The following is a 25,765-nucleotide window of genomic DNA, read 5'->3' on the forward strand; positions in this document are numbered from 1 at the left end:
AGCGGAGCCTACGAGGAGGCCGACGTAGTTGACTTTGGTTTTACACCATTGACATTTGGAGAGTGAGATCTTTGCGCCGGCGGCGGTTAGCTGTCCGAGCACGTGATCTATTTCCAGCAAGTGGGAGTCCAGAGTGGAACTCCTCATCAAGATGTCATCGACATATATGAGGGTACCTCGACTAGCGGCATCGGGACACGCCTTGTTGAGGAAGATGTTGAATTCAGCAGGTGAGTTGGCGTAGCCAAACGGGCACCTGGTGAAGGTGTATTGCTTATTTGCAAAGGTGAAAGCCAATTTGTGTTGGTCTGCGACATGGACTGGAATAGTCCAGAATCCAGAAGCAACGTCCATTGACGAAAAGTATTGGCATCCCTGACTTTAGGGAGCTCTTGGCCCAACTGAGTCATGGGCCACCTGGACAGGGGAACCTGTTGGTTTAACCGGCGGTAGTCAATGGTCAGTCGCCATTTGCCGTTTGGTTTCACCACCGGCCAGAGTGGAGCCGAGTAAGTGCTGTTACAGGGTCGGATGATCCCTTTCTCTAGCAGGTCGTCTATGATTTCCTGAACGGGTTTGTAAGATGCGAGTGGTATTTTGTACTGACGTACAAAAGTGGTGGTGCGTCCGAAGGAGTGGAATGCGCACCGAATGGAGTGTGGTTAGACCACAGTCAAGGGAATCTTTGGCAAAGGACGCTTTGTATTTGAACAAGAGGTCGCGGAGTTTTGTGCGTTCTTCATCAGTATGCAAAGCGTTGGCTTCCGCCACGATTTGGTCTACCTGAGCTGTAAACTTTGCATCAAGTTCAGCAGTGGCATCATGTGGAGTGGCGCCGGGCCCTCTTCCCATGTGTTGTGGGAGGGGCATCGACTGTGGTTCTGGCAACACGTTAATAGCCGTGACGCTGATTGTTTCAAGAACCATGTGGTTGTCGTGGTTAAGGTCGACTCTGCAAACAAAGTCATCGTTTAGTGGCAGGGAGGCAAAGATAGCAATAGCCCCAGAGGGTTTGGTATACACCACTTCTTCTTCTGAGAGATCAGGGGACAGGAAGGGAGGTATACTCCCTATCACTGGGATCCTGAGTTCAAAATCATGGAATTCTGTGCTGATCAACCATCCCAACGGGGTGGATTTAGGGATCAGGATGTCCTGGTTGCTGTTGTTTTCCACCAACAGGTGAGTTGATCTAGCGGCTAGTTCCATCAGAGGTGTAGCCTCGATGGAAAGCCCTAGTCCAAAGAAAAGCTGAGAAGGCTGAAAGAATGCTTGCGAATGGTTAAGGTGTTGGCCCGGACGCATGTCCACGCGTATGGATACGTTGGCCATGTTTGCCGGTACCATTGCATGGTACCCAGTAGCTACCTGGCAAGCCTCAGGTATGGTTTGGCCAGACATCATGTTTTCGGAATCAGGGGCAGGTGTGTTCTGGACACCTGTTAAGGACCAGAGGATGTTGTTGACCGTGTCTATTTGCACGTCTAGTCTGACGAGTATGTCACTGCCGACACAGACGTGGTATGGAAGACCCGGAATGACTAGAACAGAGTGAGTCAGCTCTCTTTTGCTCCAGCGCACTTTTAGAGCACAGACACCCACTGCTGTTAGCACCCTATTGGGAAGAGGGTCCAAAGGAAAGCGGAAAGATTTCTTGGCCAGCTGGAGATCGGGGCTGGTTTTTGAAAGTGCCTCAAACAGCTCTTGGCTGATGGCTGATTTGTCTGCCCACAAGGCCAGAGTCACGTTGTCAATATGTGTGTCTTCAAGTTGGACACCATTCATCACTTGCATGTGACCGTCATTTGTCCCTTCGGGGGCAGTGAATGCGCACAAGAAGGTCTCGCGCTGGGCCAGAAGTTCATTTTGAGGCCACAAGGAGGCCTGCAAGGCATCAGTTTCGAGGATGCAGCAGTGAGCTGTGGCGGGTTGAGTAAGCGAGATCGGCAGAGGTTGTCTGACCTGTGCCCAGATTTTCAAGTTCTGGAAGTCAAGAAGTGGTTCAAAGCGGTTAAGGAAATCCTTCCCGATGAGCAGGGGAATGTTATTAAAAGGAGACACGTACACCGGGTGAACGAGTACCATCGGGCCAATGGTCATTCGAATCAATGCCATGGCTGTTAGAGTGGTCCCTGCGGACCATATGGTTGGACCTCAAGGGCGCAAGTCTGTAGTTTCAGGTTTCTGTTAGAGGCTCGAACCATGGCCTGCAGTTTGTTAAAAAGAGCATAGGACATTAAGGTAATGTCTGCAGCGGTGTCAAGGAGTGCTTCATGCATCAGTTCATCCTCAAGTGTGATTGACAGAAAGAATTTTCGTGCCACTCCCTTTTCAGTCAGGTGACACAAGAACTGCTGAAAAGGTGGGCTGCCTTGAATGGTTGGGGAATTTTCTTTGTGAGGGCTTCCCTGTGAATCGGACTGTACCAAAAGGATTGCGCTAGGGGGAGTTATTTCCCCCACCGGTGCACCGGACGGTTCAGGTGCAGTTGCCGGTTCTGTTGAGACGTTGGCTTGGAGCGGTGGACTGGCTACATCGGGTCCCCGATATATGTCGTCCATATCTACTTCAAGTTGTCTTGTAGTAGGTTCTGGGGTAGAGGACTCAGGTTTAACAGTGGCTATGGTCAAGAGATTTGCTGTTTTGTTGTCATCTTTAGGCAGAGTTTGGAGCCACCGTTTGAGGGTTTTAAGCTCCTCCCCACTGAGTGCAGGTGCGTCAGACTTACCTTCAGTGTCGTCTTTCTTTTTGTCCTTATTGGGGAATCTTGGGCGTGTGTTTCCTTGCGATCGCCTGTTCCAGCTAGAAATGTTTTGGGATTCGCGCTGGTTGTATCTCCCCCCTCTTTCGTGAAAGGGCCGATTGCCCCAGCGGTTGGCCGTGTGCATGGGCCGGTGGAACTCAGACTTCTGGTAGTTCTGGTTCTTATCAGCCCAGGGTGGCCGCGAGTGGCCCCAACGTTGTTCAGGTCGGCGAGGCGGTGCGTGCCTCTGATCCTGAGTCGGCTGGGGAGCTTGTGAGGGATGGGTGGCAGAGGCAGGTGGTTCGCCACCCGAAGCTCCTTCCAGCTCCATATGGGGGGACTTAACGTTGACGTTTAAGACGCCCCGAGGTTCAGAGTGCCGAGTCATGGTATGTCTCTGCTTTTCGAACCCTTTTGTGGCTAGCTCACGTAGCTGCCTACTTGTTTGGGTGCGGGGGCATGCTGCGACACCCAAATGGTGACTAGTTGTAGGATGGAGATTCTGAATGAAAAGACATTTAAAGTTTACCTCTTCCTCCATTTCACGCTCATTTTTGGTACCGAAGTACGCTTGTTGCAAACGGTGATAGTATTGCTGAGGAGGCTCTGAACGCTCTTGCTTAACTGCAATTGCAGCTGCCAACCCTGCCTGTGATCCCAAATCAGAATATTCTTCCACCAGCGTTTGGCAGAGTATGTCATAATCTTCTCTGACATACCTAGGTTGGCGTTCGATGAAACTACTAACCTCTCGACTAGAGGTTACCTTGATGAGGTAAATCTTATCATCTACTGTGGCAGCAGGGAATTTACGTAAGTAGTAGTCGATGTCTTTTAGATAGATGTTGGTTTCGTTTGAGCCCCCAGCGCTAGGTTGGAAACGCGTTATATGGCGAGCGATTTTGTCGAGGTCCCTATCAGAAGGGCTCAAACTGTGGTCAGTAGCGGGTGGACGCGGCCGAGGTAGGTGAGTCGTTTTAACCTGAGCCGGTGGGGGTCTCCTTACCTGGGGCTCAGTCATGTGGTCAGTAGGGATTAGGGGGAGTGGTTGTGAGGACCAGTCTTCTAAGTCTGGTAGAGGGGAGCGAGGGCGGTCCCTTTCAGGCAGGGGCTGCAAGAAGGAGTTTGTATGTTGGCCTATTTCAAGTGAGAGTTGGAACTCTCTTCTGGCGTCGGCCAACTCCTCCTCCTTGATCTCCTGCTGTCGCAGTGATTGTGCTATTCTGTCCCTAGCCTCACCTAGCTGTTTTTGCATATCGTGTGTGCGTTTTTGTTCAGCTTCTCTGTGTTTACTGTGGACTTTGACTTGTGATTTTAAGTCTTTTATTTCTCCGGCTGCCTGTCTAAGGAGGGTCTCTGATTGGCCAAGGGTCTTAGTTGTGTCGTTAAGTTTTGATTTAGTTATTTCTAACTCCTGTTCCTTTTGATGGAGTAAATGTTCAAGCTGGGAGTTCTTTCCCTTCAGTTCAGATTTCTCCTCGTCATCCTCGTCATCGCTTTGGGAGGTACGAGGAGCTTGCAACTCGGTGATGCATTCTTGCGCTTCATTGAGCAGCTGTTGGGTGCTTTCCAGCTGTTGTTTAAGGGCTCGATTTTCCTGGAGGGCAGATTTTTGTGCGGCTGTTGACTGTGCTAACAGTTTATGTGTGTTTAGATTGTGCAGACATCACAATCGCCATTTTCCCAAGCATCTGGGCAAGGGCTTTGTCTTTCAGTGGAGTGACTAGTGCAGTTGCTACCAGCTGTGCCAGAATCGTTTCAAGTTCAACAGCATCAACGTTTTGGATATCATTTGAGTAGCCAGGTATCAAATCATCAGTCATGTCTGCCAGTGCTGGATCTAAGTTGTCCAGCGGGTCTCCCCCACTGCTCCAGATTTTTCCGATGTTCCTTGGTTTGCCATGTTGAAAACAGGTGATCACACCTTCTGGTTAGGGATTTTGTTTTGGGTCTCAACCCAACAATAACAAGTGTGTTAACTCAGAGGAGATGTTCTTAAATTAAAAGGGGTGTTGCTGCTATGGTTTACTGGACTTGTGTATTCGGTCCTTTAGTTATTTTGAAAGGTGGGGATCTGAAGAAAAGAAGTGTTAAAATCAAATCTATGGACTCTCAATTATACAACTTGCTTTAAGGGAATCAAGTGAACTACAGGTGTTTGCTGGTACAGCAGGCCTGAGTCTGTTAGTTCCGCAGTGTGTTTACTAGTTGGGGAAAACAAAAGGTGTGTCAGGTTGAAGAAAGCTGACTTCCAAATCAGACTTGAATGGTTAACTGGGACACAGAACAAATTGGAAGTTAAGGTAATAAAAGAAATACAAAACTTTAAAATTAATAAAACAAATATGGAAAACTTATGGAATTAAATCACACTTGGGATTAAAGTTAAATGCTCTAGATCAACTCACAGTTAAGGTTACAACTGGTTTGGCAATCAAAGCTCAAAGTCCTTAATGATCAAAGTCAAAGTTGGAGAAAAAGAATTGTTTGAGATTAAAAAAAATTAATAATTAAATTTCGGAATCAAGTTCAAAATTGGAAATATTAAAATTCTGAGATTAAAACTAATTAAATTTCTAAAATCAAAACCCAAATTGAAAAGAAATATTATTAAAATACAATTTGAGATTAAAATAAGTAGGTTTCTAAAATCAAAGTTCAGAGTCAAATTAACACAAACCCCAAGTTGATTAATGTGCGTTAAATTTAAGATACAATCAAAACTGATTAAACTGAAAGTCTTAATTACCCTTTGGTAATTATCAAGTTATCAAAATTCCAATTGCTATAAAAGTCAGAGTCCAAATTACATTTATAATGAATGGGGATTAAAGAAAGCCTAGTGGGAAAGCTATGAATCCAAATGATTAAGCTTAATGTGGGCTTCCGAATTCCAACAGTCCAGATAACAAAAGGTTAACAAAATTCTAATCAAGATGTTATTCTGTATTTACCTTATTCCTGCAAGGATAAAAAAAAAAAAATAGCACTACAGAAAAGGCTTCAAAATGGGAAAAGTTCAAATCAGGGATATTGCAGCAGTAGTGAGAATTAACTTTTATTCCAATATAGCTGAGTCTAAATTAGATAAGCCAACTTTGAATAAGAGATTGCATCAAATTATTAGAACTATTCAGTGTAGTTCTTGGTTAGGGTGCAAAGTTGGCTCAGTCCTTTTCTAAAGCAACACCTAAGAGATCTTTAAAATTAGTAGGTATTCAAAGAAGGAGAGCTTGGGCTCTATCCTGCACTCAGGGAGCAACACTCCAAATTAACTTAACACACTGGCTTATGTGTCTGAAAGTCAGTTATCCAAATTTGATCACAAAAGTCTGGTGTAATTCGCCAGACTCTATAGTCCCACTTCTGACACTAGTGACGCAGAAATCGATTTAGTGCAGAGCATGTAATTTGTTCCGCCAGCCCAGAGGGGAGCTGTGGCGCAGCTTAGGGCTGTTTCGTTCAATGGGCCTGACCTGCCACTTGGGGCGCTGTGGGTCGGTTCGTTTCACGATATAGCAGAAGAAGAGAGGCTTCCTCTCTGACTATGGTCCTCGGACCCAGTAGCTGTTAGCCTCAGGCTAACGCAGTTAGCAGATCGTTGCCGTGGCAACGCAATAGTTCACCAATCAGAGTTTCGCACTAGTTCCCCCCAGCTCTCGATACAAGTCCCGTTCGCGGGGTCAAAAAGGGGATTGTCTCCCGTTTATTTAATTCAGCTTGATCCAAGCCTCAATTTTAGCGTAGCTTGGCTCGGGGCAGGAACGCCTCCTTGTCAAGTTTCGGACGCTGTATAACTCCACTGCAAGCAGCTGTTTACTATTTAAGTAGCTAGTTTAAATAGAAACGGGAGTAGTTGCTGATAACCTAACGATCAACGGCTCCGCGCGTCTAATCGTTATTTATAGCTGCAAACAAATTATACTGGCGCAGCGCAGCTATAATCTTTTGCCAAAACAATAACCAGCCTTAATTCACAATGAATTCACAATCTTAGTTCTCGAATTTATTTCGTCAAAGCGGATTTGTCTACTCGTCAGCAGACAATTAAATGTAGTTCAATCTCATACGGTTACCGTAACTTACTCAATCAGACATTAGTTCCGCGGCTGGAACGCGGTACAGTTTAGCTCAATTACAGATTATTGAATCATAAACACAGGATTAAATTTCAAAAGCAGGTTAAGGAGTAGAGGGCCACTTTACACACACATTTCAGCAATAGGTCAGACATCTAGCAGAGAGAAAGCATTCTGAGGAGCGACTTCATTATTGGTTAACTGTTGGTATTAAAACCCAATGTATGTGGGAGAATTTCAGTATTTCAATTTATAATTTCACAGCGTCAAGGATGTGTGTGTACTATCAGAGTTAAGAGTTTTCACACGCCTCACGGGGGGCACCATTTGTAGCAGATCTCGGCTACGTAAAATTTTAATACAGTTATGAAAATTAATATTTCCGGGAATATTAATTTTATACCTCGAAATTAGGAGCACCACCTAAAGATTTGCTTGTCCGCCCAAGGCTTTAGGTCCTTGAGTATAGCCTGAGAATTATACCGAGTTCGGTTAATTCATTAGTTGTTATTCTGAAATCGTAAGGTCAGTCAGTCAGTCTCAGATCTGAGCGTAAGTTCTGTGTATAGGGACTCTAGATTCTGAATAACACACACATACATCGCTGTGCTCAAAGTGAATTTATTAACTAACAAAAGAGAGTACAATAGTGGGTAAATGTGGTGATATTACAGGGTAACAGTTAATATGACCACAAGGAGGTACTAAAAGGGTAGCCTATGTAAGGTTCGATTGAGTTTTAGTTTATTGTAGAGGGAGAGAATTCTACGAGTATGAGGGAACGAATAACCGAAATTGGGTTGCAGATTTAGCTTGTCTAATCTAAGGGTTATTAACTGTGGATGGAGCCCATAGATCACCAACGAGTCACAGAGTGTTGTTTGTTTTGGCCTACCGTTGCCGCAGGTCCCGTGGCGAGGCTCGACTGCCGGTTGACTCGGGAAGTCGGTTCTGGCCCGACCCCAGTGGCGTTTTCGAGTTGGGTTGAAACCGGTGGATTGGTTCCGGAGTCCTCTGTGGGAAGCGCTTGCAGCAACGGGCTGTCAGCCAAGGCTTTTGCTCTGATCTCAGTTCGTTTGGTGTCGCTATAGGGCCCACTCAGGGTTTTGGTCGTCAGAGCCGTAGTTTCATTTATTCAAGGCCATAAATGAAGGCTTCTGAGTTTCTGGTCCAAAGTTGCTCACAACGGTCGGATGGGGTTGCAACAACAAAATCAAATAAACTCACACATTCACCGTAGGTTCGCGACGCCTCGGGAATATCGGCTATTTAATGTTGCTGAGGTTAAACAGGCAGCTCCAAACAAAATAAAGAAAATCAAATCTCCCGCTGAGAAATTTGGAATTCAGGGTCGTAGCCTTCTCAGCTCGTCTGAAGGAAATTTAAGTACGAAACAAAATCGGAATTTCAAAAGTAAAGGAAGTTTAAGAGAACGTATACGTTTAGTTTCAAGAAAGTTTAAACGAAGAGTTTTGAAGAGGTAAGAAGCCTAGAACAAAAGACAGCAAGGCCTTTTTATTGATTCCGCTAGGTAGTGACGTCAATTTTGGGGATGGTCTCACAAACGTCGCTAAGGTGTTAACTTTTGGGATAAAGAAATATACGTTGCGCGTATGTCTCTTTGATCTCTCTCTCCACAATATCGACATTTGGAAAAATACTTAGTTCTAAACATTCGGATAAAGACAGTTAAAACAAGGCTAAACACTATGGAAAAAGTTTATAATGGTTATATAAAACGTAACAAAGCTTGATTACATGTCCTCAGTATACTTGCTGGTTACTGGTTTTAACTCATGAGACAATTTAGATGTCAGCATGACAGTATAATTTCGTTTATGCAATTACGTGGTGATAGTTAGGCCTACTTAACAATTCTGTCAGTGTAAACCGAGTTTTAAACACTTGCGTGTTATACCTTTCTTGTCCCCTTGGTGGCGCTCGGGTCACACAAGAAAAGAGTAGACATTCCACTTTAACTGAGAGGCTGGTGATGCCTACGAGCGTTTCCATGGATAATTTAGTAAGAAATTGTATATGAAACATTTAACTAAAGCATTAGTTAGCATTGAATAGACAGTGATTACTAGGGAGTAACAGGAATGACTTAAGACAACACAGAATGAGGTTAGAAAACTAGTTCAAGATTACTTTCTTATGGGTCTGCTAGTCTTCAAACATCACTAAAGGATAACAACAGGGTTATTACTTACTAAACTCAGAGGCTAACACTGCTGCTCACTTAGCAAGGTTATTATTTAAACAGAATAAACACAGTTATACTGGAACCTTGCTTGGTTTGAGTAACAGGGGTTTTTATGGTCTTCTCTGCATTCCTGGCTTATCGCACAGGATATCAGAGAATGAATTGGTGGTTTATGGCTCAGCCGTTCTGTGGGAGAAAAGAGTCAGATTGAGGCTGGAGGTGACCTGCTGGAGGGAAAGGGGTCAGATCGCCCCTTTTCCTGTCCTGTGGACTGTCTTTAGTGACACCTTTACAGCTAGAAAGGTTCACTAAGGCTCTCTGAATACACAATCCTTAAGCGATTCATTGTCTGATTGAGTCTCTTTCGGTCCTTACCAACACCAGGCGATGTCTCTGGGTTTTACATGTGAAAGAGGTCAACTCTCGGGGGGAAACTTCCCTCCCTCTTTTGACACCATCTGACCTTCTTTGAAGTGCGTCTGGTTGCGTTCACAACACTGGACTTGGTAGACACTCAGAGAGGTTTCATCTCTCATCCAAGAGACTTCTTCACTTCTGGCTGGCTGGTAGGGAAACCCAGCCATTGAACCCCTGTGGCGTTTAATCAGTTACTTAAACTTCTGCTCTTGTGTTTTTGGTAGAACACCCACTTAATTCTTTATACGTAGTATCACTTTTACTACAGCCCCTTGCATAACGCTTTGGGATGTGGAGAAAGCATGTCAAAGCTTGGTCTACTGTGCTTTAGATACAGTTGCTAAGCTATGGATTGACTGTTGCTGATTAGGAGAGGGGTTTTAGCAAACGGTCATGCTAGAAAAGGACTAGTTCATGTAAAATGTTTGTAGCAGTTGTAGCACATGAAAAGTAACTTGAGTGAGAAGTTCAAACCCCCTTTTCTCATCTCCACACCCCTGGTGCCTTGACTAATGTGACCATAGTATTCAAAATAAGCATCACAAGAAGCAGAATGTTTTCAAAAGTGAGAGGCACAATGTGACAGTATGATTAACGAAAGAACATCATTCTTAAAGATCCCTACAGAATTTTATATTGAGCTCTCGACTCTTTTAACAGTAAAAATTCACAAACCTGCCTGTTGCAAACAAGCCAGCATCACTAGAAGTGCAGAAAAAAATGGCCACTGTCTTTTCTTCCATGTTTCCCCTCCAGATCATCAAGAAATCCTGTATTGAGATTTTGGCAGCCGAGCCCTCCAGTGTGTGTGCAGGAGGTGGGGAGCTACAAACACACACTCACACACACACTCACACACAAACTGAAGTGGGTCCCTCCTGGGTCATCCACACCGGTGCCAGCCTCCCATCATTTCTTCAACTGTGTTAATTTCATTACTGTGTGCCCGGTCTCCCAGCCTCTCACCTCAGTAATGACAATCCCAGGCAGAAAAATGGCCCATAAATGGGCATCCAGGTCATTTACAGGAAAATCTATTGGGACAGGGTACCGCAGTGGGAATATATTATAGGGTCTGACCGTGAGAGAGTGACAGTGGTGACATTGGCTACAACTTAAATGTAAAGTAGACAACATCCTTTAGTGTCCTGCCAAGAGAAAGATTATGACAGTTAAAGCAACATTAAATGGACATTAAAAGGCACAAATGAACAGATAAAAGCAGGGGTTCATTAAACACTTATGGCAAAAGCAGAGGGACTTTTTATTGCTTCTCACATCTGCTTTTGTCTTTTATTAAGCAGTGAATTACTTTCGTCCTTGAAGAGGAAAAGTATTTCACTTGAAAATGAATAATAGTCACTGTTCTGCTGCGACTTTGTGTACTGCACTATCCAGGTCGGCCCTGCAGGTTCAGTCTCATCTTCATACGTTTATAGCAGAGTGTTTTCTCTGTGTTACAAGCAACATTGCAACTATAACAATAACTGCTGAGTGGCTCAGTTGTGGGGTAGAAAGGCTGATTTTGTTGTATTTTCTTTATTTAGATTCCTTCTGCCCAATTACTAGCAAATTAGGGCTCATAAATTATAAAGTCACATGACTAACTAGCTTGCCTGTTCAGTTGACAACCTTATACCCTGCCAGATTAGAGGTTTGGCCCAAAACTAATGTGTTTCTCTTTTACTGTAACACAAGCAGCATAATGGACTGTGTATCTTGGTCTTTTTGCTTGAAATATATTAGATACATTTATATAACAGTGACAATAAGTTAGATGACAGATATATTTATATTAGGAAAATAGGGAAAAGAAAAATAGATGTAGATAAATGCACGTACTGTAACCTTTTTGTCAAGTACTGTTCATAGACACAATAGATACCCATATACTATACATTCATACATATTTAATGTAATTTCATATAAATAATAAATGTATGGAATGTCTTGAAAAATAGCTGACTGTGCATGCCAATCCAGAGTTTTATTTGTTCTATTTGATTTTTTTCACCACAATACAGTTCTAAGATTTGAGGACTGTGGCCCATATTTCCAGATGTGTTGGTACAGTTTTATTTTGGTGTCACAGTTCAAATGTTATTGTCCTCTAACGGGCACATAAACTGAATTAATGGAGGAAGTCATTCAGAGTTTAAATACTGCCCTTCTAACCATGCTGGGTGTGAAATGTAATTGTGCAGTCTTAAACATGCAAAATACATACAGTATAAAACGTTAATTTTGCCTGGCAGAGAGTGTCAGTAGAAATGTCAATGTGTGTTGTGTAACCAGAGTCTTTCCAAGTGGTGGTGAGAGGAAATGGGTTTCTCCATGCCAGGAACATCAACCAGGTGCTCTGCAGCTTCAAAATCAACGACACCATTACAGTCAGTAAGTACACATACACTTTCAACAAAAGTTATCTCATTGCACGTTTCATAGAGCCGGTCTAGACTGTACTCTTCATAATAATATTAACAGAGACACAATCAAGAGGAAACCTCAAGCAGAACCATGACTAAGTGTGGACGATCATCTTCCTTTTTATTCCTAGTTTATATCCCTCTCTGTTTCTGTCATTTTCAGTCTTTTCCCAAGCGCACGGACCTGTGAACTCCACACATTGATAAACAAATTAAAAATATCAGCTTTTAACATCCATAAATATCTGTGTAGTATTTGTCTTCTAAGTCGATAGAATGAAAAAAATGCACAGCTAAATAGTTCAGACTGTGGAGGAGGAGGATGAATGTACTGTTGAGGAATGTACATTCATCCGAGTGTTGTCTTTGCTTCCTAGATGAAAAGCCGGCCGGCGTAGAAGACACATTTCTACTGTGTCCAGCTCCTGTCATCGATGAAGTTGGGAAGTAGGTGCCTCTTTTTTATGATTTTATGATTACATTTGTTCTCAGAGATCCTCTTTTAACTGTCTCAAGGGGAAAGGGCTTATATTTCACACTAAGAGGCCTCAAACACTGAGAAAAACACGTATGCATACACGTGTCTATGGGCACGGACCATAAGCCTGCCATACATTAGTTATTTTTATGATCCATATCCGTGGCTGCATTCCTCTTTTCTAGATCCCCAGTACAGCTTAGCAAAATATAAGCGGCTCTGTTGCCGTGCCAGCCCATGCAGGGGTAAACCCTTCATGCATTGGTCCTGCTTCTGTCCTGAATTAGAACAGAGCAGTGAAAACAACTGGAGACAATTGGTTTTTGATAAACTCCCCTGTAGTAGTGCAGCGGAGCAAAAGTGGACCAGTAGTTCAGCATAAATTTGTTTTTAAAGCTGCACTAATCAATATTTTTAAATTAACCATTGCTCAAATGACTATGTTTAATGTAGATGCACAGATCCAATACCAGATATCAGCCCGATACTGACTCAAATGGCTGGATCGGGTATCGTGACAAGGGGCCGATCTATGGGTCTGATCTTTTCAGTTTAATTACACACGTACTAAACGATGAATCAGCAGTGTGCCGATTGACCAGATCATTCAAGAGAGCTAACATGGCATTTTGTTTTACATAGGAAGCAATGCTTCAGTCAAGCCTGATGCTGCCTTACACAAAAGAATGATTCCCAGTCTCTTCCTCACAGTTAGCATTACAGTGTAATCATTTTACACTGGTATCGGAACAGTACTCTGCATTAGTGGAAACCCAAAGCCTACGTATTGGTATCGGGACTGAAAAAGTCGAAAGGGTGCATTACAAGTTTAATGTAAAAGGTTTAGCTTGTAGTGACAAACCCATCAAGAATAATCAGCCAGTCTCTTCATTCTTTGGTTCATTTTAGTGTCTTTAAGGCGATTGAAATGGTTTTACGGCCCACACCTTGCTGATGCTGTTTTGGTTCAGTCTCACTGCTTACATCAGCCATAAAAAACTTTATAATGTGATAATATGTCATTGTTGTGTTGGGGACAGGCACCTTTTTCCAGAAAAAAACGCCTAAAATAACATACCCAAAATGAATCAGGAATAACTCTTCAACCATTTGGCCTAGATACATAATTCTGGTCTCCTTTGAAAAGTCAGAAGCTAAGGAATATAAATCCATTGTATATTAATATATTTATTTTACTATTACAGACTACATGGGGTTGCATTAAAGAAAAAATCTATTTTCATCTTCGCCCGATCGAAAAAAAGCTATATTTTAATGCAATAAACCATCAAAACCATCATAAGGAAGCTTATAATGCAACTGAATATCTTCTAATACACCTAGAATGCAATTGTAACAGATTGTAAATCTGATGAAAATAAACTAAAATACAACAGTTATCATACAACATTATCAAAATATACCAGGCAAATGATCATATTTTGGCAATGTTTACAGTTAAAATGTTTTAATTTATTTGTAGATATATTTAAAACACTTTTTCTGTCCATACAACCAAGTTCCAAATGACAAAATATTGAAATATTGATAAAAAAAACTGTGAGTGTTCATCAACATTCCTGTCACCAAAAGCACACCCATGCTTTACAGGCCTGTAGATTGAGAACAGAACTTCCCACAGTGATGGGGGGGGCATCGATCCAGCTTGAGCAGACCTTTCATTTGGTACATGCATGGTACCTGCATGTCTATGTATCTCCAGCGAGTCGGCCACAAAATGGCAAAAAACACTGTGTGTTCTCAAGTATCCTCTTGAAATGTCGAGAGCAGGCAGGCAGCTTGCAGGTATTGCGCAATAATCAAAGCAACAACATCAGCGGGTTTTGAACGGTGAGAAAAAAAGTTAGTAATTTCGCCCACAGTGCGGTTGCCCCTGGTACCGGAGGCGTCTGTTTTCAACTTAAGCTTGTTGCAGTGCCCTAAATTTGTAAACAAAAATCAAATAAGGAAGTTTAAAACTATTGTTAAATACAACACAATGTCCAGATTACCATGTACAAGTAAACATTCCCTGTGCCTAAGTACCTGGACTTTTGTTTCATCTTGGTACCTTTACTTGGCATGACTCTGGAGAATCTTTGTGCATTCAAGAGTGTGATTCCAGGGGAGATTCAAATCAGATTCTTGTATTGTCGGCACTTAATGAGACTTGACAACCATTTTGCCTGCAAGAAAACAAACATTTTTCCTTAGTGTTATTATACTGCTGGCTTCGGATAAGTGGGAGAAGATCTGATTATGGTGGATTGTGTTTGTCAATTCAGGATCAGGTCAACTGACATGTTCATTAAAGTCACTCAATCACTTCAATGCTCTCCGGCTGACTGAAAGAAAAGAGGGAGGCGGCGGGATGTGAAGACAACTGAGGTTGTCCTACTCAAACATTCACCACACGAGGGTCGCACAATTTTGTGGTGTAATCCTAGCCTTGGCTAGAGTAGCTCTGTATCAGCTGGCCATATTCTCTTTTTAAAGCCCAACCATGTTCCAACATCAACAATCCACAAACCTCTATGGGGAGAAAAGTACAACAAGCCACAGATGAGAAGGCTCAGTGAACGGTGGTTAAAGACTTTAAAGTGCACGGAGAGACAAAATAGAGGGGAGAACTGTCAGCCAATGTTAGACTATCTTTTCACAAACTGTCTTGACCTTTAATGGTGTTTGTGGTGGGGATAGCATACCTCTATAATCACAATACAAATTCCTTCATTTTATTCTCCCATAGAAGTTATAAATCCAATGCACAGTTAATATTTGCACTTGCAGTGGTGTGGAAAGAGAGAGAGAGAGTTAGTTTTTAACTGCAGCGGGGAAAGATTTAAACAACCTGGACTGATGACTCGATCTCCGAGGCTTTAATCAATACCTTGGCAGAAGGGTCGTTAAACTGTGAGTACATCGTGTGCCTTTCCCTCCCTTTAACTTCCCATTAAGTCATTTCACTTCTGCCTTTGTATATTTTTTCTGCTCTTGCCTTAATTCTTTTGAACTTTCCATCCAATCCCCGGAACACTCCCCAACTCTCCAATCCCACACTTATCTTTTCTCCCGTCCACTTTCTTTCTACCTCTGCCTTCTCTTTCGGTGCCACGGTGGCTCTTTTCATCAACTGCATTGCCTCGCTGTTTTTTTTCCAGCCCCCACCCCAACTCTGTCTGCCCGTCTGTTCACTTTTCTCTCTGTATCTGTCTTGTATTTGTCTCTCTTACTCCCTCTTTCATCTCCTGTCAGTCTTTCAGTCTCTTTCAACAGTCTCCTTGTCCAGTTTTGGCTGATCAAAGCTGTGTAGCAGCTAGCCCGGTCTTTCAAGTTTGTGGTCATGTGTTTGCATGCAGCACGAGTCTCGGCAGGGTGGAAAAACCTTCAGAGAGAGTTTAAACAGGCATTAATACCCTGTTCAAGTTGTTTTTTGCGTGATTAGAAGCTGTTCGTATCATAAAACTGATTTAAATTTATCATTGTATTCTGGTATATATACTGATCGTTTTAATGTAGACGGAGATCAACTCCAAAACGCAGCTAAAACACTGGTGTTGACAGAGATCGTATTTGTTTTAATTCTCCGTTTGCAAACTAAAACGGAGTAGTGTGGATGGAGCCTTAGTATCACACTGCATCTCAAGTTTCTCTCTACATTTAATCATCAATAAAAATCAAACTGATCAAGTTCAGTGACCTCTTTCGTGAGCCTGAGATAGCTTATTGTCATAGAGCTCAATTGTTATCCAAATACTAATGAAACATTTTTTGAGCTAAATCATTGCCAGACATATTCCTTCATTACAAAGAACATCTTAATCCCACATTCACCTGCGATAAATACTCACTAGATCAGCAAATCTATCTCTTTAGCTTTAATACTGTTTTGCAGTCAATCCCTTAGTGTCTTGTGAGCAAGGTACATAAGATGTTGTTCACAAACTTCACCCACTAGACCAGCTCTTTTCTCCACCCTCCTTTTTTTTAAAAACCCAGACAGACAGCTCTCTGAGTCAGAGGAAAGACAGGTTTATCGGTCACATGGCCTGCTTTCCATATGCCAGACCTCCTTCACATCCACCTGGTCCTCTACCAAATAAGAACTAGGAGGGAGGGGGTGTTAAAATGCATGCCTTTCATCCACATGTTTTGAAGATCTGAACGAGAACCGGCTCCAAAGAGGCCACTGGAGGTCATGTGAAATTCTCAGAATTGTTTTTCTCCACTCAGAGGAAGGGATTGAGACCATCAAGAAAGACCTGAGAGGAGGGTGATGTTTGGACTACAGAAGCATGACAAAGAGAGAATGGAGGAAAGAAGTTTTACTTTGCTGTTTTTTTTACATTCCATAAAGGAAATTATTTTGTAGCACCAAGTAGAGATCGTAGGTTCGTATTTTAAGAGAGCAGAGATTGTTCTCATTCCTGAGAGGGCAATTAAGATGGTGTCATGTCTTGGAAAAATACACAACTTGCCCAGAACAATAAAAACAAAATTTCAGCTAGCAGGTTGTGGGTTTTTTCCATTTCGTTTAAGTTCGTCTGTCCTACCTTGCCCTCCATGCCTGCTGTGTGGCTCAGCGGGTCACACAATCACACCTATAGTTTGTTTGGTTTTTAACCACACTGGAAAACTTTTGTATTCGGTTCATTTGCGTTCAGATTGCTCATTTACATGTGAAACATGGCTCGTAAACAAAAGTCACGCGACTCATGAAGAAGCTCGTTTACTGGGCATGGTTTTGGTAATGTGTTCTCCTGCCAGGTTAGAGATTTTGGCTGCCGCAAGGAGTCCCAACTAATCTGAGTCCAGTTTCTGTAACCTTAGAAGAAACAGCTTAATGTGAGCATCAGCCTAGACGTCACTTTGTTCTCAGATTGAAAATCTCCTTCAACTCATACTCCTTTGTGTTTTGTGGTTGTTTCCTGTTTCATACATTCTCACTTCTAACAAATCACCTCACAGTTTGCAGGCGCTTTGGTGACGTTATTTGGTGTGAACCCAAGTTCAAATGACATCATTCTGGTCAAACAAACAGAGCTCAAGGAGGAAATGCGTCAGACTAAATACTCTGCTCCAAAGATGCTTTTTGTGGATCGTAATATAAAATACAGAACTTACTTGTCCTGTGTGTGTTTTTTTTGTTTTATTTCAGGGTCATTTATCTCCAAGTGAGCATGAATGACGGCCTGTCCTTCATCAGCAGCAACGTGCACATCACCACCACAGAGTGTGTAAGTAATTGCTCATGCATTTAACCTGCATTAATGCTTGAATGCTTTATAATATAATAAAAAGACTTAGACTCAGTCTGAAGGCTTTTTTATTTCTTCTTATACTGCATGTGGTTTCCACTCTTTTCCTTCTGTTTCTTCTGTCCTCTCCAACCTCATCTCTTTTCCCAGAAGTCTGTTGTTGTGTTCTCTGCAGTGAGTTTCCTTATCCCCTTTATCCCTTTCATCTTCCCTTTTTCAATTTTTTTCGGGAGCCGAACCACAGGGGTTAACAGTAGAGATCTACCCGAAAAAGACCTTCTGAACCCCAGAGGTGTGGCAGGAGACAAGCGGTTAGAGAAGCAGGTTCATGACCGTGCGCCTGCCGGTTCAATCGCAACATTTTGGTTGTGAAAGTGCATTTACCCCTCGGTTGGAGCTCCTCGGTAGCGATAGTTGAAGACTCCTTTAGCTCCCAGGACTGTGAACGTATATAACTGTGTCAGTGTGAAGCAGGGTGGAGCTTCATTCCCTGAAAAACAAGATTAACCAACATCCAATTTAAGACAATTTAAAGCAATTTAAGAAAATAAAATGCATATGTTGGAGCATATGGACCAGAGCCACAGCAGATTCCCATCTGACCAAAAAGAAACATGCTCTTTGAAGCTGTTCTCCCTCAGGCCATGTGACATCATATCCGTGACAATACTGTGAATTCAAAAGGCTGTGTTGTGGCTCATGATATACAGAGCTCAATTAGACATACCATAGCGATTAGCTGCTTCTAGCCACTAAACTAAACCATATAGGCTGAAGTCACACCAGGCTTAAGGAGGCACAATAAGTTCCTGACTTGAGATGGGAATGCCTGGTGCAATAAACAACATGCAAGCTAAGTCCCATGGATAAATCAAGAATGAAAACAAGCGCCACAATCCCCTGTGGACCCCTACCCAAATGAGTGCCACTTCCAGCAGTTTTAGTTTTTGTAGTTAGTCCACAAATTATGCCCATATAGCTCGGGAAAAACATACACTTTGTATGCATAATCGTGAAGAGACACAAATGTGGTCACTGTTGGAATCTTGGTCATTATTTGCCAAACCATTACTCCACAGATTCTGCTTGTCAGCTGTTTGAAGCTTATAGAAAACTTGTTGATGTTTGGTCGCAGTGACGACGGGCCCCACTGCAAAGTTCAGACAAATCCCCCGCGCCTTTGCCGCAAGATAGATAGGGGAAAGGCTACCCACATGTGATCCTCGTCTGTGGTCTGTAATGGGAACCATATTTGGCTCATGGACGTCTGTCCTAAAGTGAGCAAAGTAAGTGATGGATTCACTGGGGGATCACATAACATACACAGGCCATTGTCATCGAGAAGAACAAAAACATGAATATGCACAGTGACAGAACTGACAGTGAAAGGAAATCGGTCTGAAGATTTTTCTTAGCTTTCTTTAAAATCCATCATACCACTACAAGTACTGGACTTGTGTCATATGTGTGTCCTCCTTCCAGTTTGATGGCACCATTCTCCTGATCACCCTGCTGGTGTTGTTCCTCCTGCTGGCCCTGCTTTTCATGTGGTGGTTCTGGCCTCTCTGCTGCACTGTGGTAAGAAACCTAAGCTAAGCGATTTTTAAAAGCAACACTTGAATTATAACTATTCAGAGCTACATAAGGGGTTTGTCTAAACTGCATACTTAAAGACCCTTTAGAGGTCCTCTGAGACGTGTAGCGCTGATGTGACTAATGTGTTTGTGAAAAGCTGAATAACATCATCTCCTCTCTTATTCCTCCACAGGTGATCAAAGAACCACCTCCTCCACCTCCTCCTGAGCCCGTGAGTCAAAACACACACGCGTGTTAACCCACCAATTCTGATGGAGAATGGACAATGAACTAAACACTCAGTAATTCACTAGAAGCTCTTGGTTCTCAAAAATCCAAAAACGCATCAATATTGCAAGAATAACTTACAGTATGGATAAATGAGTGTGAAAACTCATAACTCCATGGCTTTCTTTTTATAATTATCAATAACACACATACACATCAAAGGTTATATAGACTATTTACAGATCTCCGCTCAATAATAAGTTCATTCTAACAGCCTCTGAATCTGTATGTAAAAAAGTGTAAAGGTGGAGAGGGTAAAGGTTTGTTTCTGTGTAATTATTTGTGTTTTAGGAGTCAGATGATGAAGACGGCCTGCCCAAGAAGAAGTGGCCCACTGTGGATGCCTCATATTATGGAGGAAGAGGAATCGGAGGGATCAAGAGGATGGAGGTGACAAAACAAATTATGGAAACTGGAGGACGTTAGATTCACTGCATCTATTTTGTTGTACATTCATGTTTTGTCTGCTGTCTGCAGGTGCGTTGGGGAGGGAAAGGCTCGACCGAGGAGGGGGCTAAGCTGGAGAAGCCAAAGAACGCTGTGGTGAAAATGCCAGAGCAGGAGTACGAGCCATTCGAGCCCAAACCTAAGAAAGCTCACAACAAGAAGGCGCCTCAGAACCGGAAGTGGTACACGCCCATCCGGGTAAACGCAGACTCAGTTTCCCTCAGGACCAACACACAGTGGGGCACCACAATGTTGGCATTTAGTTGACTTAATTGACAAAATATGTGTTTTTCAGGAAACTCAAAAATCTGCCTTGTTTACAAAGTGACCGCTGTGCATTTTTGAGTTTTTGCCCAGTACGTTTATTAAATAACTGAGGGTGGGAGAATTTTCTCAACCCACAGAGAAGCTGAAACTCCTTCAACTAAAGTTAAAACATGAAAAGCACCACGAGTGGAGTTGCAAAGTTTTCACAAGACAGCAGGGAGGAATAAAGCTCCATGTAAACCATGTTTATGTAGAATTACTTGCATAAGCACAAAATTCTCTAACATTATTAGACTTGGCGTCAGTGTTGTTTGTACTTTAATCGTACACTACAATACAGCTCTGTGTAGCAACACTGGCCCTTCATACAGTAGCAGCACTCCCTGTTATCTGTAGACACTGCTACTTTAATGGCTGTAGTCTGAATATGGCACAGGTCACAAACAGCACTGCAGTGATTCATAGTGAAACTTTACACTGTTGGTGCATCACAGTCAGTGTAGGGAAAAGGTCAAGGTCAAGTTTTACACTGACTAGTCAGTGTGTGTCGGGTTGTAGCTGGTCCCTTTGTGGTTCTGTATTTCTACACCTGAATATCCTTAATTGTTGAAGATATTGAGTTATTTCCTCGTAAGTGTGTGCCATCGAGGCTGCGGAGTCTGCACTTTTTTGGTCCAGTCAAATGCATCGTGACAGCAGCATTTTACACCTTATGTCATGAAGGAGAATTCCCCTCTTAATCAATTTAGCACAACATTTAGGTTTACCACTTGTGTCCTGCAGCTCTGTCTCAGGTTAAATGACTACTAAATAGAATAGTGGTTATTGTTGAGATCATCAGTTCTTTCCTGTGTAAAATGCCGCTCTGTTGCCAAACCTTTTTTGGCAGATTGTTGTATTTGTGAAAATTAACACTGTCAGTGGCAAGAGAGAAAATGATTCACTGCGATTTAAAGGTCATGTGTCTTCAGTTAATCAGACGTGAACCAAAACATGACTAAGTGACTCATCAGTACAGCCTCAACCAGGGAGGAAGGAAGTAATCAGTAGAATCAGCTGCTGTAGTGTTTGTTTGGGATTAAAACCTGCAGACGCTTGGCTTTCAAGGAACACAGCTGAGGACCACAGACCAAATGTTTGCTGATACAGTAGAATCACTATTAATAGGATATTATCAAGGATTGCAATGTAGAAGATTGGGTGGCCAGCTGTTAACCATCTCTCTCACCTCTGTCCTGTTCAGGGTAAACTGGATGCTATCTGGGCTCTGTTTCGCCGCGGGTACGACCAGGTCTCCCTGATGAGACCCCAGCCTGGAGATCATGTGAGTACCTCAGCGGTGCACCATGGAAATATTTCATTTCATCAAATGCTTTTACCAACACCTACTTACATTCACGTCTCCAGTTCCTCCCTCCTGTAGTGTTTCATACCTGTGGTGAGCAAAGGCTGTATGACACTCTTCTTTCTTTCGCCTCACTCTTCACACAACTATCATATTTTTCCAGATATTCTTATAATGTTTGTCTTTTTTTCCCGGATTTTGTTGAGTTCACTGGGTAGATGATATGAACGTTGAAGTTTATTTATAAAGAAAAACTGTAATTTTGCAGGCTGAATAATGCTGACAGCTAGCTAGCTAGTAAATTTAGCTAACTTTAGCTCTATGAGTTGGTTGAAAATGCCATCTCCAGTTGACTTTGTAATGTGTCTAGCTGACTTGTTGTAAAACAAGAACTCAAATATGCACTTGGTGGCTACATACATGCTGTCATACTAACAGACTGAGGCTAAAGCTGGGAGTAAATAAAGAGCATTGTTTTGCCGTACTGTTCGTATCTTTTAAAAAGTTTTCACCTTTTAAAAAGTTTTCACCTTTAAAACTATTAGAGGAAGGGCTTTTAGGATAAGGACTAACCAATGTGGCAAACAAAGCAAAATCTCGGGTAATACGTTTTACTGGGGTTCCCAAATCCAGAGCAGGACTGACTCACTAATGTTACCCTTCACACAACGCTAGCATCCAGGACCAGCTTCCACACAGTGAATGTGCTATGTTGAAGGTTACACAACCTGTAACCCCGCAAATAATGCTCCGTGGCCTTGAAAGTGGCGGTGGGTAAGGTTACTACGGTTGGTGCTGAGCTAGTTAGCCAGACAAACACTGTTTAACCGATTTTGTACATGTTTGCTCTTGTGTGTGGTTTTTGGTAAGGCTAAAAATAAAAGACTCTGTCACTGATGAGCATTGCTCTTACCACAGTTCCTTATTTCCACACTGCTTTACCATGTGGAAACATCCAAAGCATGACAAGCCTGCAGTGCCTGCTATGCTATGATTGGACAATTGCTGTTTAGAGGAGGGGTTTAGCTAAAAGTCAGTTTCTTGCAGACTATTTGTGAGAATATTTCTTCAGAGGGACAAAAAAGCTCAGAACCCCAACATTAGGTTTCAAACTAGCTCGGTTTGACCCGTCTTCCAGCGTGTCTACAGCCTGAAAATGCTTCAGTCATCTTTGCCCATTACTCATCGCGTCCTCCCTTCCTCCATCTGGCCCTCTGTCTTATTCACTCCTGGTGTTTCTATGCTGGCTAACACCTCTGTTGGCCCGTCTCCATCCTGTTGAGCCAGCCTCGCTCTCACACCTGCTTCACATTAGACGCCATAAAACGGATAGAAAGCAGAACCGCAGCTCGCACCCAGACACATCCTTGTAGCTGATGTGTTCGTGTGTCTAAGGTGGTAAAAATTTCCTCTTCTTTTCTGATCAGCCACATGGTTTAGTTTTAATGCCCGGAGCCTTTGTGTCAAAAAAATGCTGAGTTTTTATTGAATGTGGAGAGAAGATGGGAGTTCACTGAGTCCAGAAAGCTCTCTAGGGATGTTTTAAATCCCTCTGACACATTTAGTCTTAACAGGAACTTTGTAAATCATTGGTACATGATAAATGAGGAATACGTCATAGTCCATAGACTGCTTGGTTTTTAGCCACACTAGTGATATGTTTACCGCAAATTAGCAGATGTTGCAGTAGCATACTAAAACACTAAAATAAGATGGCGCACATGGAAAACATTATCACTGATACACAACAGCATGTTAGCATTGTCACTATGACCATGTTAGCATGCTAACTTTAGCAAGTACAACCTTGCAGAGCTGCAAGCATGACTGTAGGCTCTTATTCTACAATGTTATAATCAAATAATACTGTCTTGCCCAGATTTTTCTTCCTCATCAACTCACTTTCTCCCTTAGTACTTTTTTCCTGAACTCCCCCAACCTGTTCTCCACCTTTTCTTTTATTATGAGTTGTTTCCTTCCCTTTCTTATCCTTCCTACTCCCCACGGCTGACTCTCCCGCTGATCAGGCACCATCCCAAGCGCTTGTTAAAATCATGCATGATTAGTAGAAAATTTCCAATGATCTTTTGTAACAGGAATTCCACATTTAAGAGTGTTTTCTTGGCACCACAAACAGGTACAGAGACAGGATTTGCTTTCAGCTTTCCCTGACAACAGACAAAAAAAGGTCACAGTTAGCTTACAATTACATCTTTACCAAAGTTAACTGGCAGTCAGATAATAAAACTTTGGATTTGATTTCCTTAGTCAACAAATTTCTTATAGCGATGGCTGTATATGTAAGCTCTGCATGACGCAATTTCTTATTTTCTAGAAGAAATCGTGTCTCGTGTCTTTCCACTCATATGATGTCGCCTCCTCAAGTCATTTGTGGTTTGTAACGAAGCGGCAGAAACATCTCCCAGGCCAGAGAGCCGGCTCGTTTCTAGACATTGCAGTGTATAATTTCAAAGAGAAAAGAGTGGAAACAAGCCCTGGACACCTTTTCATTTCTTTAAGAGTTAGCTGAAAAGCTATTTGATGTTCAATATCCTGCCACGGTCCCACCCATAATAGACCTTTTTAGAGCAAAGTCTCACACTCCAAAGCTGGCAGACTTTCAAATTAATAGGAACACTCGCTCTTTACATGAGGCCAAGTTGGCCGAGTTCAGTCTGGATTCTTCATCGGTCATTCTTTTGCCATGGTGAGTTTGTCATCGCTGTGCTGATTGCCACAGTAGCAGCTGAATGTCACCTTTGAGGCCGGCCTGGCTACGGTCCTTTAAAGTGTAGTCATGAGCCTCAGTATCTGTTTGGGAAAGTGAGCCCTTACAGTGAACGTGCATCCATCCTGCCCTCAAACATTCAGGTATTTTATTACAATTAAACTTTTCCCAAAAATAAATTACTAATTTTCTCCTTTCCATTACAAGCTAATACACAGTGTGAACTTTTATGCAGGTCATTTGCTGCTCTAAACAACTCCTGTGGGCTAGCGCTGCTCAGGGAACAATCTACTGATACACATGAAATTATGCATTTTTTATGCATGTCCAAGTACTGTACTGACTACACACACACACACACTTTTCCTTTCTCCTTTCAATGAATCCAATAAGCCCTCTGCATGTAAGGAAGGCCACTGAGCAGCAGGATGTAGAGCAGAGTGGCTGTGTGTGCGTCTGTAACTCACCAGATAGACCAGAGTTAAACTCACAGGAATGAAGTTATCTACATTTGAGACAGGAGTTAGCCATTATGGGAGTTTGTGTCACCAAACCACATCCATTACACTGACGTCAGAGTGTACAGTACGAGGCAGAGCTAGTCCACACTTAACACACACACTCTCTCTCTCTCTCTCTCTCTCTCATAAACACATGCCTCCCCAGAGAAGCATTTAGCTGGCTTAAGGACATGAGGTAATATCTAAGGCAGACGACTGCCAGGGCCGTCTCCACCAACTGACCGACCATGTCTCACACACACTAACACACTAGGCCAGGCCTAGACAATTTTATGACCTTGGTAAGACTGTAGACAGTGTAGGAGGTCAGCGAGAAAGAACGAGCGAGTGTGGCTTTCTTTAATCCAGGAAAATGTTCATAGATTTAAACCGCAGCTGGGCGCAAACAGAACGATGTACAGGAAGCCAAGCTGGGATAAAAAAGAAAAAACAGGATCAGATTGGTTTGAAACTTCAACGAGGTCTACACATACACAAAGGCTTGTTTTAATTAACTTCAACAAGCTAACAGCAACACTGGGGTCTCGCTTGCTTACATACTTAAAGGAAAAGCCTCTACACCTATATGCTTTCTTGCCAACAGTTAGATAAGAATATCTATACCTCTCTCATATCTGTATGCTAAACATGTAGCCACCACCTGCAGCCAGTTAGCTTACCTTAGCAGCAAGATTGGACAGCTAGCCTTACTACCACTTCTAAGGCTCATTAGTTACATCTCATTTGTTTAATTAATAATATGTACAAGTTAAACAAACAAGATAGATGTGATAATTTGTGAGCTTTAGTGGTACTGTTGTTGTGCTAATCTAATTTAGCCAGTTACTGGGGGGTAGCTTCATGTTAAGCAGACAGACATGGGAGTGGGGTCAATCTTACCTTCTAACTCTCGGCAAAAAAGTGAATAAGCGTATTCCCCAAATGTCACATTTTTTCTTTAATATTTACTGTGTCGTTATTGTTAGTTTTAAAAAATATATGGAAAAA

General features: G+C 42.5%; 1 protein-coding gene across 1 annotated transcript in view; it reads left to right on the forward strand.

Annotated features, from left to right (window-relative positions):
• Positions 1 to 25,765, forward strand: part of LOC119883759 (anthrax toxin receptor 1-like) — a gene marked incomplete at its 5' end in the record, with an annotated part of 44,668 nt that overhangs the window by 14,354 nt on the left and 4,549 nt on the right. The window contains 9 exons of the mRNA XM_038694390.1: positions 10,202 to 10,262; positions 11,741 to 11,839; positions 12,249 to 12,318; positions 17,508 to 17,586; positions 19,090 to 19,185; positions 19,376 to 19,414; positions 19,762 to 19,860; positions 19,948 to 20,115; positions 21,428 to 21,508. Of these exons, the coding sequence (XP_038550318.1) occupies positions 10,202 to 10,262; positions 11,741 to 11,839; positions 12,249 to 12,318; positions 17,508 to 17,586; positions 19,090 to 19,185; positions 19,376 to 19,414; positions 19,762 to 19,860; positions 19,948 to 20,115; positions 21,428 to 21,508 (792 nt within the window). The remainder of the gene's footprint in view (positions 1 to 10,201; positions 10,263 to 11,740; positions 11,840 to 12,248; positions 12,319 to 17,507; positions 17,587 to 19,089; positions 19,186 to 19,375; positions 19,415 to 19,761; positions 19,861 to 19,947; positions 20,116 to 21,427; positions 21,509 to 25,765) is intronic.

This window comes from Micropterus salmoides, unplaced genomic scaffold (assembly GCF_014851395.1).
Source record: "Micropterus salmoides isolate LMB-PRFRI ecotype aquatic unplaced genomic scaffold, ASM1485139v1 Ms_hic_scaffold_301, whole genome shotgun sequence".
NCBI classification, from domain to species: Eukaryota; Metazoa; Chordata; class Actinopteri; order Centrarchiformes; family Centrarchidae; genus Micropterus; species Micropterus salmoides.